A 14046-nucleotide genomic window follows, 5' to 3' on the forward strand; every position below is an offset into this window, starting at 1 on the left:
CGTGCTTTCACTGAGTGTCCTATAGTCACTCTTCACTTATGATGTATGACTGTGCAAGCTCCTGTACACGTTCACAATATTTGTGTTTGTCAGGGAACATAATGGTCAAAGTCCGCTGCCTACTGGGGGCATTTGTGTGTTTGCGTTGACCGTGTGTGTTTGTACATCCACGTGCAGCTGGAGAGATTTTTGTGCACCAGACTAATCCTATTAGATCTCTCTCTCCTCACCTCTATATTTACCTCACCCCCTTCTCCGAGATTAACGCAGGTTATTTTTCAGCAAAAGGCTCCACGGATCGATAGTTGCTTTTTAGCGGTGGAACTAGCTGAGGTCTAATAGAACTGCGCTCCAATAAATTATCGACATACTTGGTTCATTTCTGCGACACGCCGCATCTTACCTGTCACGTCATCCTGATAACAGGATGCAAAGAGAATTGTTCTTACGCTCGGCGGGATATATGACCGGCATTGGTAATTAGTGAGGTTGCGCCGCATGACAATGGGAGGAGATTGTATTTCGTTTCATGTTAAAATGTCTTTTTTGGCCTGTCTTGTCCTCACTCTGCCATCCAGTTCAAGTCTTCATCCTTGCTTGCCTCCCTTCCTCTGTCGAAGTAATAAGATTGCCACTCCTGAGCCGGAGTTTTCCGAGCCCACACAATGACCCCTGCTCTGCTAAATTACAGCACGGACACACCCACACTTGTAATCTCCATCTGTAAATCCTGCTGTCGCGTGAATTCAAAGCCCAAAGCGACAAGGCGAGGCAGTGAAGGTGTCACCGAAAGGGAAAGATGATAATCAACTGAAGTGAAAGGGAACAAGGCCGAGGAGGAGAGTCAACAAATCAAAGATGAACACAAAGGCTTGGAGCAGAAAGTTGGGATACATTTGAGACAAGGAGTTTCAAGGTGAGGTAAATTACTCGCCGTGTATTCAGCTGCCACCACACGTACAAAGATTGATTGCCTATTAAATTAGCTATTAACTAAACAAGGCTGTGGCGCTAGTATATCAGGCCGGGATCAATGAGCTTCAAAAAGTGAACCGGATGATTGCGAAATTACTTTTCCAAATGTGGGATTTAAGCTTTGACCTCTCGAAGTCTTACAGTAAATCCCCTTTTCCAGCCGATGTCCAGCTTCCGACATATTTCTCCTCTATCAGCCGCGGATGTTTCAGTGTGGAGTTGTAGTCCCAAATAGATCAGCTGAAAGCCAGAGAGCCAAATCTAATTTGTGAGGTTATCACTGTCAATTCACTGCCTGCAGTGACTCCTGCGACACTCAAATACAGGCTGGCCGAGACAGATAAAGTACATTTTGGAGATGCCGGCTCCAACTTTATTTCTACATCAAAGAAGTATTTCTTATGTGATGTTTCATCCATCTGCTCCATAATACCGGGTCCAAAAGGCTGCCTGGCCCGCAGCCCGCTATATACTGCAGACCGTTATGTATTATAGATTCAATAGTGCAATCTAGACTGCATGCTGTAACGCCAATATGAAGTAGCATTGCATGAGAGTTTTTTTGTTGTAGTGCTGGGATTATTCAAGAGGTCAAGAAACTATTTCACTGTTAACTTTATTAAGATACTGACACGGACATATTAGTGAATTGCTGGCATTGGGTTGAAACTTTGTGAATCACATTGTGGTGATTTCATATATTTTAAAAAATCTGTACTATTGGTGTGTCCACGTGTGTGGGCATTGTCTTTACAAATTACTGACTCTTTTGAGGTGCCTTAAAAGGGATGATTTTGTTCATACGGGGATTTTGCCCATCCATCCATTAAACGTAAGTTAACATTGTTGTATTCTATATGAGCAACAGGCAAGAGCATAGTTCTGCCTGATGCAGTGCATTTCTACGACCGTGTCAAAATAACAGATTATTTGCAATCAATTAATAGCAGTCATAGTTCAAACAATATTTTTTTTCAATCAGCGTAGTAATTTTCCGTTACTAACTTTATGCATGCTCTATGCCGATTAGATTAGCTTTTATGCATCAGGCTTCTTCTGCTTGAAGTATTGAGGCATGAAAAACAAAAGCCAATCACGCCTTGAAGTGGACACTGATTAACGATCAATGTGTTTGGCATAACCTGATACATTCCTGGTATGGATGGGAGAGCAAGTTCAGGAGCAGAAGGAGGGAGTGAAAATAGACGAGCATGCGAGAGTTGTTGATGAATGGTAAATTAAACTTTAGAAAAGTGCTGTGATGGTACCTTCGATAAATTTAGAGTGATATTCAGGTAAAAAGATTGCAGCTCGACTTTAACCTACCACATAAAAGCAAAGCACACAGCTGCCACAGAATTGAGAATTGAGTTAGAAAGATTTGACTGTTTGCTCTCCTGTTTTATTTCATTTAATGTTCAGCAATGTGCCTTATAGTCAGTGCATCCCATATGTGGAAATTTCATAAAATTTACGTTTTCATTGAGACCGTGCCTGATAATGTGGTGTGCAAATACGGTGGGTTTTGTTTAAAATCCTCATTTGGTGAGCACCTGTGTACAGTGCATGTTGTCACATTGATGGTGACATGCCAGTCGTGTACCTGAACTCCAAATACTTCATATTATGTGACAAGACACGCATGTAGCTTAATTTGAATATTCCCATGAGGAATTACAAGACAATTCACTGCAATTGTAACAAGATTTTTTTTTCTCCACAGAAGGCTCTTCTATCCTTCATTCCATCCTCTCTCTGCTTGCCATCAATCATGGTGGACTTTTTCCTCAACCGAGTTCTGGTGGAGAACAACTGGGACCAGGATGAGCTCAACACTGAGCGGGAAATTGTTGGTATTTTGGAAAACCGCATACTCATGCTCCTCTTTGCATCCGCAGAGTGCGACAAATGTTGGGAGTTTGTGCCTGTTCTCAATGACTTTTTCAAACGATTGAAAGACCCAGCGTACATTGAATATCCCAGACTGTTGGCGCTCATTTACATAAGGTCTCTGCCAGTTTATTTGCTTGTTTGGATGTCACCACAAAAGATGAGCTCATGTGTATTCACTTGATCATTTCCATCTCTCTGCAGCTTGGACCAATCAGAGGAGAAGCAGGGAAGATTTCTCAAAGAGATGCACAAAAAGGTTTTGTTTTTGGCCTTTGAAGACCCGTACAGAAAGTAAGCAGATGGGGTTGGGAGAGGTGAATCATCTTTTTGAATGCATTTGAATTCATTCGCTCATTCCTTGAGCCCTCGTCACGACACAGTAGTGGGATTTTATAATTTTGTAATTCAGTCAAATGAGAAGTAGATTTACAATATTGCTCTGGCATTCATTTAATGGTGTCATCATTGTCACACAACCACAACGCACTATGACCGCCCTTTTCATTATGCAAACTGTAGGTGCGCAAAGAATCATAATGATCTAGTCCAGTCTGCCTTGCAAAACAGAATGACAAATATGGACATTGGCATTACTGTATATTTATATATATATATATATATATACAGTATATATATATATAATGTGGGACTTTTGGGGGTATTTCCGCAATGCGTCAAGTGATTGCTTTTTAGAGTTCATCAGTTGTTCTCTGCATCTTCAAGATTTACTGTTTTGTGGATACTTTAGGGCACTAGAGAGTGTTGGGGAAAACAATTCCAATATACAGTCAAATATATATTTAAGAGGCAATTAATTTTTGTCATTTTTATTGTGTTGATTGGCATTGTGGGGTAAAAGATCCACATATTTTTAGGGAACTCCAGGCAAAGTTCAAGGTGAAAGATGTCCCCACAGTGGTGGTCCTTCGTCCAGATGGCTCCGTCCTGTCTCCCAATGCAGTCCAGGACATTTACCGTTTGGGTTCTGAGTGTTTCCGGAACTGGCAGGAATCGTCGGAGCTGATTGAAAGAAGCTTCATGCTCAACGAGGAGTTTGACAATCTGAATATGCGCAGCGCCACCGACCCTGTGAGGAGACTCAAATACAAGACGGAGGATGACAAGAGAAAAAAAAGATGGTGGAGGTTGTGGGGTAGAGGGAAAGCTGACAACGAAGAAAGCGAAAGCGTGCCATACAAAGAGAGAGGAGGACCATGAGGGAACATGGAGATGACAAAAGGAAGGACCAAGAGGAGTATGAAAGTGTATTTCCTTTGGAAAAATACAAAGCTTATCCAGTTTTGTCATTTTTATTTTTAGAACCTAAAGCACCAATACACTAATCCATATGATTGTTGAGAACTGTCAAGCAGTTTTTATGGTATATTTCTATACTTTAAAGCGATGATTCCTAAGCAGTGTACAGTGGCACTTTCATGTACTGAGAGAAATCAGGAGTGCCTGGGATATATATCAATTTTTATGTAAATGGTCAGAAAATTATTTACTACTAATATTGTGTCTTCACCTAGCTATGCCAACTACACATGGTGCAGAGACAAGCAGAACAGTTAAATGCTTTCACAATAGATACCTGAATGTACATAATTAACTTGTATATCCATTTATTGTTTGCTAGTGTACTGTGAAATTATTTCTAATGTTAAATATGTGCCTTAGCCCAATAAAGTTTGAAAAACTCTGCATTAAATGTACTAAAAGTACTTTCTCAGCTTTATCTAGTAATAAAAGTCAATTCCACAGTCTATATCATATCTGTGTGCTAGAGTTAAAATGGGCTAATTTCAGATTGATCTGGGCTCCCTTACAAAGCTTGCTCAAGTCTTACAGATTGGGCAGGAAATGGAAAATGTCGGGAGTATCACTAAAGGTTTGACTCCATCACACATTAAAAAGTAGGTGGAGTCACTTAGTGTCCAATCTGGCCCCTAAACCTAGGGAACAAAATAATTACTGCTGTCAAGAGATTAAAAAGAGATTGATTCAAATCTGCAGTTAATCTTATTTTAATCTCACCTAACCAACTGAGAAAGACCCCTGAACCAGTTTTTTTTTTTTTTTTAATGTACATTCTTTCTGTTATTCTCGCAGTTCAATGGATTGATATACGTTCAACAACAAAAAAATGGCTTAGGTCATTTCTTTAACAGATACAGTTGTAACTATTTACCTTTGGCTGTATTTGATTAATGTAGTGGTCCCAAATGCTGGCCGCAACCTTGAGTTTGGACCATCAGGCAGTGGACCATCAGGAATGGTGCTGTTTTCTTTTCAATTGCATCCATCCATCCACTCTGTAGCCACTTATCCTCACTAAGGTCACCGGCTAGCTTTTCAATTGGCATATAATTAGAAAATCAAACTAAAGTGAAACATCCTCCATCCTGTTCGTCAAAGATTTGGTGAAACCCAGAGTGTTCTCGAGTTTAACTGGACAAAGAGATTTGCCATGGCTCTCTGCATCAGCGTCTGTTGCTATCATTAGCTCCGGCGTCGTAACTGGGTGCTTTGCATTTATGTTGTAGGCTAAACTTGAGCTGTTTCTGTGCTAAGCAAGCTTCTACTGACAGAATACACATCACTCTACCTTTCTCAAAATTGACATTGGGAAATTTTTTACAGTTAAATTTTACCATTTATTGGACCGACAACTTTCAAATACTCCATTTTCATATCTTTCTCCTTCCGAACTTGCTCTCTCACCCACAACAGGAGCTTGTCAGGTTATGCCAAACACAATGACAGACAATCAGTGTCCACTTCACTGTGACTGACTTCAGTTTTGTAGAGCTGGCCAAGCAGGCTCTGGGAGAACATGCAAACTCCACACAGGAAGGCCAGAACCAGGTGGATTTGAACCGGGACCTTGGAACTGTGAGGCGGACGTGCTATTCACTGTGCCACCGAGCTGCACCCCCGTTAAAAAAAACAAAAAAAACATTTGATGCATAAAAACAGACTGAACTCAACATGCAGTGAGTTAGAGAATAAACACTGGATTATCCTGATCAAAAAACATGCTTTAATTATGAATGTAATTAATTAATCACAATTAATATGTTAATATGACGCTCATTTTTCTGCCATTTTCACATAGATGCAGTATTCTTAAACCCACCCATTGATATTCTTCCATGATTTCTGCATGTTGACTGCATGTTTAAAGAATAAACATTCAATTGCAATTCATTTAAATGCCTCCCCCCTCCTCCGCGCTCCCCGCACACCCACTTAAATCCGCAACGCACTCATGCACACACGTTATGCCCCTCTGTCACCTTGTCTCCCTCCACCCTCGCAGAGACATGAGAGGAGGTTGAGCGCAGACAGACACGCAAAAAGGAAATAGGAGTGAACAGCAATCAAGGTGAGGAGACGCAGTTGGTGAGAGAAAGTGATTTGAAGAGACAGACTTGGGAATGATTCAAGTACAACTCGAAAGAGAAGATAAAAGTGGGGGAAAAGGCTTGTTCTCTTTTTGGATTTGCTAGTGTGGGATAGAGGTAAGCAAGAATGAGGATTATCAGATTTAACAGCTAGCGAGATGTGCTCATGTGATTAATGGGAGCTGTATGAGAATGACAGCGAGGAAGCTCATTAGTTCATTTCAAAGAGTGCCAATGAACTACACAACACAGCCATCCGTCTTTGTATTTCCCCTTTGCCCCGAGCTATGTACCATTCTTCTCATGTTGTTAATAAAACAAACACCCGTTTTTCTGTAGCTATAACACGCCATCCCGACTCAAGGCGGTTCACGATGGTGGACCTGTTTGTCGATCGTGTCCTGGTGAAGAACAACAGGGACCAGGATGAGCTGGACACTGAACGTGAGATTGCCGTTCGCTTGCAGAACCGCATCCTGATGCTCTTCTTTGCTTCTGCTGCATGTGACAGATGTCGACAGTTTGTACCCCAACTCGGAGACTTTTTCACACGCTTGACCGATGAGTTCTATGTGGATCGCTCTGCTCAGTTGGTCCTCCTGTATATCAGGTATAGCGGATGCAGATTGTTCATTACAAACCCCAATGCACATACATATTTGTTCATTTTTATAAGTTGTATTGTCTCTATGCACAGAGCAGTGGTTCTCAAATGTCCATGGAGGCCATTGTAATGGTCACAGTCCACTTTAGAAGTCGGCCTTCACAGTGGTGTTTGCTCCTCTGTTTTTATTGCCATCACATCACGTCTCTACCAACATCCATACAACACCATTTTAATATCAAATTCAATCGTTGAAGAAACTGAGAGTTAATTATGCTGTCATTATTCTAATACCACGCATTTAAAGTGTTATCGCTGCCACTGATTATGTGGTGCACTCAAATGCAATCGGACATTTCTAACTCAGACAGAAAAAAGGTCCATCTATTCACTATACATTAAAAAATGCAAATATTTACACAATATGTGATTTCTATCAATCTATAAAAGCTGACACATATCAAACAAAATGATGTGGAGGAAATGACTGAGAATGTATTTAATGACTTAATAAATGTAGATAAATTACATTTTAATGTCTCAATTTGTCATTCTGTCATGCAAAGCAAACGAGTAGATCGAGGCGATTCTTTGCACATCTTTGGAATGAAGCAGAATCAGTTTTAATCAAATCAATTTGAAACCATAATTGTTTTGAACTGCCCAGTATGTCCATCCATCCATCCATCCATCCATCCATCCATCCATCCATCCATCCAAACCACATATTCATTAATTCATGACATTCATCCATCCAACAAGTCAATCATCCTCGTATTTATCTATCCTTCATAATTGAATTCCTGCATTTTTTTATGTATTTATGGTATTTAATTAACAAAAGCGTTTTGTTTAACATGTGAGTTTGGACCAATCGGAAGAACATCAATATGACTTCCTCAAACAGCTACCCAAAAAGTGCTTGTTCCTTGCCTATGAGGACCCCTACAGAAGGTGAGTGGTAAGACTCAAAATTTTGCATACAACCTCACCAATTAAACCCTTTATGCGCCCAAGTTTTTCAATAAAAATATTTCATTTTTGTATCACTATTTTTAAATGATGGATCTTGAAAATGGTTAGTGATAAAGGGACAACAATTTTGCTACTTCGGCGCTTAATGAGTTCAGATGAGGCTGATATAACATACTCAGTTGGCTAACCCGATTTGGTATTGTGTGCCCGCAGAGAGCTGGAGGACATGTTTGACATCAAGGAGCTTCCCACAGTCGTGGTTCTGCGTCCAGACTGCTCTGTCCTCATCCCAAACGCAGTAGATGAGATCATCCGCCTCGGTCCCAACTGCTACCGCAACTGGCAGGAAGCGGCAGAGCTCATTGACAGGAACTTCATGATCACTGAGGACTTTCAGGCGAGGTCTATGTGCAGCTTCACTAACCCTGTGAGAAAACTCAAGTACAAGGTAGAGGATGAGAAGAAAAAGAAGAAGAAAAGAGGGCAGGGTGGAGGTGGAGATCATGCTGAGGGGGATGGAACTGGAGGGTCACTATGGTAACACAAAATGCTAAGTTTATTTCTGCCACGTTTACCTCTGTTGGACTGGACATCACATAGTTTTTACCTGGTCATTCTTCAATTATTACTAGATCAGGTGACATCCTTTAGAAGAAATTTGGACAAAACGTCTCTGTATGCATTGCTTCTTCATTGTAATTGTGCACAGTTAAACTCTTTCACCTGGATAGCAGCTCAGTGCCGCAGTGAATAGCATATCCGCCTCACATTTAAAAGGACCCGAGTTCAAATCGGCCTCGCTCCGGCCTTCCTGTGTGGAGTTTGCATGTTCTCCCCGAGCCTGCGTGGGCTCTCTCCGGTTTCCTCCCACACTCCAAAACATGCATGGCAGTTGTATTGGACAGACTAAATTGCCCTTAGGTGTGATTGGTTGAGGTAGATGTGTGCCCTACAATTGGCTGACAACCAGTTCAAGGTGTCCCCCGCCTACTACCCGAAGCCAGTCGGGATAGGCACCAGCAAGCCTGCGACCCTTGTGAGGATAGGCGGCTCGATAAAATGGATGGATGAATGGATGTTTCACTTGGTGAAACGAGTGCATACCGACCCACTTAAAGTACTATGTGAAACTGACTTTTTAAACCAGGGGTCCCCAAACGTTTTCATCCGAGTGCAATGCAGGTGCCAATGTAGAGTTTTTGCGGGATTTGTTTGAATGACCATTTGATCCGACTTTGATCAAGAAGGAGAGTACTCAAACTTGCCCAGTTAATTATGCATGTACCCCGCTTCAGACTATTATCTGCACACCCCCTCTAATATGCTAATACAGTAGTGACTAAGCAAGGAAGAAGGACTCTATTTGGCCTTATTGTTCGGTCTCACTGCTGGGTGTTCTTGTTGATTGAATGCTTTCTGTCAGAAATTACAACTGGCACCACCCTCAACATTTTTTTTCCCCTCCTCTGACAAACAAACCCTTACTTGTCCAAAGATACAGACGTCTATTGATTTCGAAATGCCAGTCAGATGAGCGTGATAACATTGCTTTCTTATTACAAAAATGGCGTTGCACTCTCTTCTAACAAGAGTATTGATTTGTTAGCCACCAATTAAAAATAACGTAAAAGGCCCGAACAATATCGGCAACGACAGCTCCTTTCAATTTGGCTGCCATGTCGCTTGTGAGCAAAGTCCCCGCCACCGTGTAAACGGGGAAGAGGTAGGAAGAATCGTATTGAAGTATAAAGCGAACCATTTGCATCATCCAATCAAAACATGTCATGTCTATTCTGAGATCTGAGACGCCGATGAATTATTCAACACCATTAGGATAATTTTGTCAGTGAACGTTGCGCTCGTATGTTTATCCGATGAAGTCTGGCTCCTCTTTTGGGGTTGCACAAGAGGCAATCAGGGTTACTCTGAGTCTCTTGTCTGACTTTCACATAATTAGTGATTTCCTTTGATAGTGACATGTCTTACTTCAGATGAAGACCTCATGTTTCCACACTGGTGAAGACGATGATGATGCTGGGGTGCTTTTATGGGATCAGCCATGATCTTGGAAATGCTTTGAAACATTTTCTGATTTTAATTCTGAAAAGCTTTTCACCTTGCTCTCGCTTCAGAGGATTGCTACGCTGCCATTAATGCCTGTGTGTCGCGGTAGTAATTTGCAGGAAACTCAATGAATAAAATACATGGCCTCATTTCCATACTTGAAACAGTCTGTGATTGTTGCCTTTACACCTTTGATGAATGCAAACACAATCCCTTTCACCTCGCAGCAACCTCAATGAGTTCCTGTTGCCTGTTTATTGTTTTTAACTATTGGTAATTTGATTGCAAAAAGGGCAACACAATAACTTGTGATTAGCACTTGTGGCTCACCGTTGAACCTCTTGGTGGGGGTGTTTTCTCCACAGACGCCAACTTCCTTCCACCTTCCAAAAACACCTTCATAAGCCTGTGTGTCGATGAGAATTCTTTGTGATTAAATTCAGCTGAAATTGACGCTAATTTACTGGGAAATGGATAGATTTTTTTTTTTAAAAAGTCAAGTTAAAGAGAGGTGATCCACATTGTACTTTGGAAGCAATTTCGTTGTTACATGAAACGTCTCATCTGCGACCTGCTTTGGTAAAAGGTTTCACATGTCATCTTCAGGGTCAACGTAGTCATTGGATAAAGTTTCACGTAAAGGACAAATTTAGATCTCTGTAACAAAAATATTGATTTTGATAGCCTCTTTTAGGTGTCTTTTTTTCATTTGCCAGCAATCAAAAGGTTAAAATTGTGGTTTGAGTATATGAAAAGAAGGCATTATTACGTAGATGATTCACAGTGTTGCTATGTGGCAAAACTGTGTTTTTCTCAAGTTGTGATTTCAACCTAGTAACATTCAAATAGCTGTAATCAACAATTTGAGGAAACCAGCATGCATTACATAAAGTTTCATATGGCAAGAAATTAGGTTTACAAGTAGGAAATATGAATAGCTCAATTTTCATTTTTTGACACAGAAGGGCCCTTTAGTCAGAATTGGTCACATTCAATCAGATTCTATTTTATATTGCATTTCTATGTCAAATCAACATCAATTGTATTTTGATTTGCCTAAGCAGAACCCCACTGGTGACGACCTCAGGATCAATGGGGGAACTGCCCATTTGGTGTGCAATTTTATTGTCAATGCACTCATATTTAATACAAAAGATCCAAAACATGACATTTTGAATGAATGTGCATACATTTATAGCAATGCATGGAGTTGCTTCTTCATTTTTATAGATTGAAGGCAATCCATTCCGGGATGCTAGCCAACCACTGATTTGCTTGCATTTCAAACAAGGAATAAGATCTAGGTTAAAATTGTCACTCATAAAACATTTATTATCACTGTACTTTAGTGCATGTTGAATTCAGAGTTGGTGATTGATGGCATATAAAGATAAGTTTGAGGCTGGATTTATACTTGATAAACAGGTGCCCAATTCTGATTTTATGCCTCTCCTACATTTAAGTGAATTAACACAATCTATTCCCATATATACCTACCCCATATCCTTTTTCCTTAGGAACTTATGACTTCCTTTGCTTACATTGAGTTGTGTGCTGCAGCCCTAAAAAGCAAAGCACGGATGCAGTGAAATATGAGCTTTCTCTCATACACTTGAATGGACTCTTTGAGGTCCATATTCCGCTTGTGTATATTTTAACAAGCTTCCAGTTTATTTTGTACATATGACGTTGTAAATATGGTTAAGTATTATTGTAAATTATAATACAAACATATTCTATACAGCTCCAACCATCAGTCTCAGAGAATGTTCAATTATTTGGTAGAATTTGTGGATAAAAAATCACATTGTAGACAGAAAGCTAAAGTATTTGAAAAAATTGACTTTCTGGCTTTAAAAAAACATTAGAAAAAAAAGAGGAACAGTTTGCTAGCTAATTGCTTAGACCATGCAGAGGGCAAAAAATGTTAGAATCAATTGATTTTGAATGAAATCACATTATAAATTTCTGTTCCCCTGCTTCAGGTCGAATTTGCTTCTTAGTTGCACCAAGTGAACTAATATAACGATGGCTCCAAGAGAGATGCTGACTCAAACAAAAAAAGAGGCTTATCAAACTTCACAAATGACATAAATCATCATGCTATGTTGTCAAAGATGCTTGTTGTTCAGTCAGCTGTGTCTTAAATCTGCAGCGAGGACAAACATGGGAAGGTTAAAGGCAAAGCATGCCGGTAGCCCTAGGAAGACATCAAAGCATCATGGCAGAAAACATGTGACAGGATGTAAGAACCCACTTAGGAAATGGAATTTACATCCAGAAAGAGGAAACAAACGCCATCAATAAAACCTGAACAGAATAAACGTGGTTATAATTGGCCAAGAACAAACAAACATTCGTCTTCAATAAATGCTGTTTTGGACACTAACCTATCAATTGAAAGGATATTGGGGTATGATGAAGGCATTTTTTGACGTGATAATGCATCTAGACATAGAGCAAAATCTGTGAATAAAAATCCTGGAAGAAGGACACAAAAGATCCTATTTGTGTGCTCAGCGCAAATCTGGTGCAAATTGCAGTCTAAGTGTACATGGACGATCTTTCTTTTGATATTTTCCTAGACTTTACACAAGTAGAGTTGGGTGCAATGTTTTGCTGTAATTGTTTTTTTTTTTTTTTTTTTTCACAAAGCATCCCAGTTTTGAGTTTGACCCTTTCAAAAAAAATTCAGCCCCCACACCTGAAAAAGGTCAAAATGAATACCCTATAATACAACAGCCAAATTATGTTGTTCTGTGGGTTGTTTGATTTTTCCCTTTTTTTATTTTTATTTTTTGGGGGGACTAACGCCATAAATAGCAGTTCTTTGACCCAATTAATGTTGTTTTTCACCCAACAGATTTTGGTGTCGGTATATAAATAAAAAAAACAAAATAGAGGTGGTTTGTGGGTTATTTCTTTTGACTCAACAGAAAGGAGAAAAAAAACCCACAAACAAGCTTTTTTTTTGGGGGGGGGGGGGGGGGGGGGGGTCATTTGACCCTACGTTTTAATTTAATAACTCACATAGCTGTGTTTTGACCCAAATGTTGTTAGATTGAGATGTTTGAGAATGACTTCACTGGACATCACTGCTAGACATATAAACAAGTATTTTTAAGACAGCTGATATGGTCATTGTTGAACAACTGGCTACACTGTATTTCCTCTGAAACGGCAACAAGTCTGCACACGAAGCAGATTCTGCTTTTCATGGCGATTATTGTCTACACAGCAGCTTGTTGGTGTTCAGTTAGACAGACCTTATAGAACATAGTCGAAGCATCCACTCCCCATGCCCTGTACACACACGCACACACACGCAGACACGCGAGCACGCATACAGGCAGGCGTAGCGCGCTCCCGACCACAGAACGCGCAACAAGCGGACCAGCGGACGAAGCGAGAGCGCGCACACGGAGAACAGAGGACGGATGCAAGGCGATGCCAGAAGCGGGAAATCGTAGCCTCTGACGGCCCAGCTGTTTATGTTTTCGAATATCAATGCCTCCTAATTTACTGGCACATCTCGCTTTTAAAATTCACACGGCATCCGCCCTTTTGCTGTTGCACAATTCGCCGAGAGGACGCGATTTCACGTCGACGGTTTTTGGTGCTGAGTGCAAAGAAGGATGTTGGAACAATATCGCAGGAAGATGCGCAGTCATGACAACAACTACAGCGGGGTTCGGTGAGGTGTAGATAACCGTAAAGAGGTCCACGCGCTCACGTTTCTTGGCCGCGTTATTTTCCTCCCGCACACCTCGTCGGAGCTCTATAGTGCAAGGCCGAGATCCCGTGGCGTCCGTGGGCATGAACGCCGTGGGAATGAGGGTACCAACGTGACGCACAGTGCAGCGGGGACGTCATCGAGTGGACGGAGGTCCAGCAGAGAGTGCTCATCTCTGGAGGAGGGAGGAAGAGGAGGAGAAGGAGACGGGGGGCACCCAGTTGTTGTTGGACCCCTAATGACTGCTTCACGGTCCGCTGTATCACTCGCCATCAACACTGCCTAGAGGAGATTGCATTGCTTTTCATGCAAAGGGCAGTGTAGTGGAGGGAACCGAGCAACGGGAGGATGGAGGCGCAGTGAGCGAGGAGGAGGAGGATTGACGGTAAGATTTG

The 14046-nt window shown here is 41.1% G+C and overlaps 3 protein-coding genes across 7 annotated transcripts in view; all 3 read left to right on the forward strand.

The window, feature by feature from the left end:
* Nucleotides 1–641: 641 nt before the first annotated feature.
* LOC148421278 (nucleoredoxin-like protein 1) lies at nucleotides 642–4636 on the forward strand. Its single transcript, XM_088418573.1, has 4 exons — nucleotides 642–916; nucleotides 2699–2982; nucleotides 3070–3159; nucleotides 3744–4636. The coding sequence occupies exons 2-4, from the start codon at nucleotides 2747–2749 to the stop codon at nucleotides 4084–4086; spliced, it is 669 nt and encodes a 222-aa protein (XP_088274699.1). The 5' UTR covers nucleotides 642–916; nucleotides 2699–2746; the 3' UTR covers nucleotides 4087–4636.
* Nucleotides 4637–6167: 1531 nt separating this feature from the next.
* On the forward strand, nucleotides 6168–10082 carry LOC148421279 (nucleoredoxin-like protein 1). Of its 3 annotated transcripts, none has more exons than XM_088420547.1 (4): nucleotides 6168–6256; nucleotides 6615–6885; nucleotides 7744–7833; nucleotides 8068–10082. In XM_088420547.1, the coding sequence occupies exons 2-4, from the start codon at nucleotides 6650–6652 to the stop codon at nucleotides 8393–8395; spliced, it is 654 nt and encodes a 217-aa protein (XP_088276673.1). In that variant the 5' UTR covers nucleotides 6168–6256; nucleotides 6615–6649; the 3' UTR covers nucleotides 8396–10082. The 3 variants fall into 3 exon arrangements, with proteins under 3 accessions (XP_088276673.1, XP_088276672.1, XP_088276671.1); XM_088420546.1 differs by having other exon boundaries at nucleotides 6173–6392; XM_088420545.1 differs by having other exon boundaries at nucleotides 6173–6885.
* A 3236-nt stretch (nucleotides 10083–13318) lies between these two features.
* The window catches only part of adgrl1b (adhesion G protein-coupled receptor L1b), a 32415-nt gene continuing 31687 nt past the window's right edge, over nucleotides 13319–14046 (forward strand). For all 3 annotated transcript variants that reach the window (XM_088419017.1, XM_088419019.1, XM_088419018.1), the window contains exon 1: nucleotides 13319–14036. The gene's annotated coding sequence lies outside the window, so the exon portion shown is untranslated. The remainder of the gene's footprint in view (nucleotides 14037–14046) is intronic.

Source organism: Hippichthys cyanospilos, chromosome 7 (genome assembly GCF_059441005.1).
Source record: "Hippichthys cyanospilos isolate Australia breed blue-spotted pipefish chromosome 7, RoL_Hcya_1.0, whole genome shotgun sequence".
Classification (NCBI taxonomy): Eukaryota; Metazoa; Chordata; class Actinopteri; order Syngnathiformes; family Syngnathidae; genus Hippichthys; species Hippichthys cyanospilos.

What these genes read in the sequence shown, in the direction of transcription:
- LOC148421278 (XM_088418573.1), top strand. Translation starts at nt 2,747, where the DNA reads ATGGTGGACTTTTTCCTCAACCGAGTTCTGGTGGAGAACAACTGGGAC. An exon ending in TTGGCGCTCATTTACATAAG is followed by an intron (nt 2,983 to 3,069) that starts GTCTCTGCCAGT and finishes ATCTCTCTGCAG; the next exon opens with CTTGGACCAATCAGAGGAGA. An exon ending in TTTGAAGACCCGTACAGAAA is followed by an intron (nt 3,160 to 3,743) that starts GTAAGCAGATGG and finishes ACATATTTTTAG; the next exon opens with GGAACTCCAGGCAAAGTTCA.
- LOC148421279 (XM_088420545.1), top strand. Translation starts at nt 6,563, where the DNA reads ATGTACCATTCTTCTCATGTTGTTAATAAAACAAACACCCGTTTTTCT. An exon ending in TTGGTCCTCCTGTATATCAG is followed by an intron (nt 6,886 to 7,743) that starts GTATAGCGGATG and finishes TTAACATGTGAG; the next exon opens with TTTGGACCAATCGGAAGAAC. An exon ending in TATGAGGACCCCTACAGAAG is followed by an intron (nt 7,834 to 8,067) that starts GTGAGTGGTAAG and finishes GTGTGCCCGCAG; the next exon opens with AGAGCTGGAGGACATGTTTG.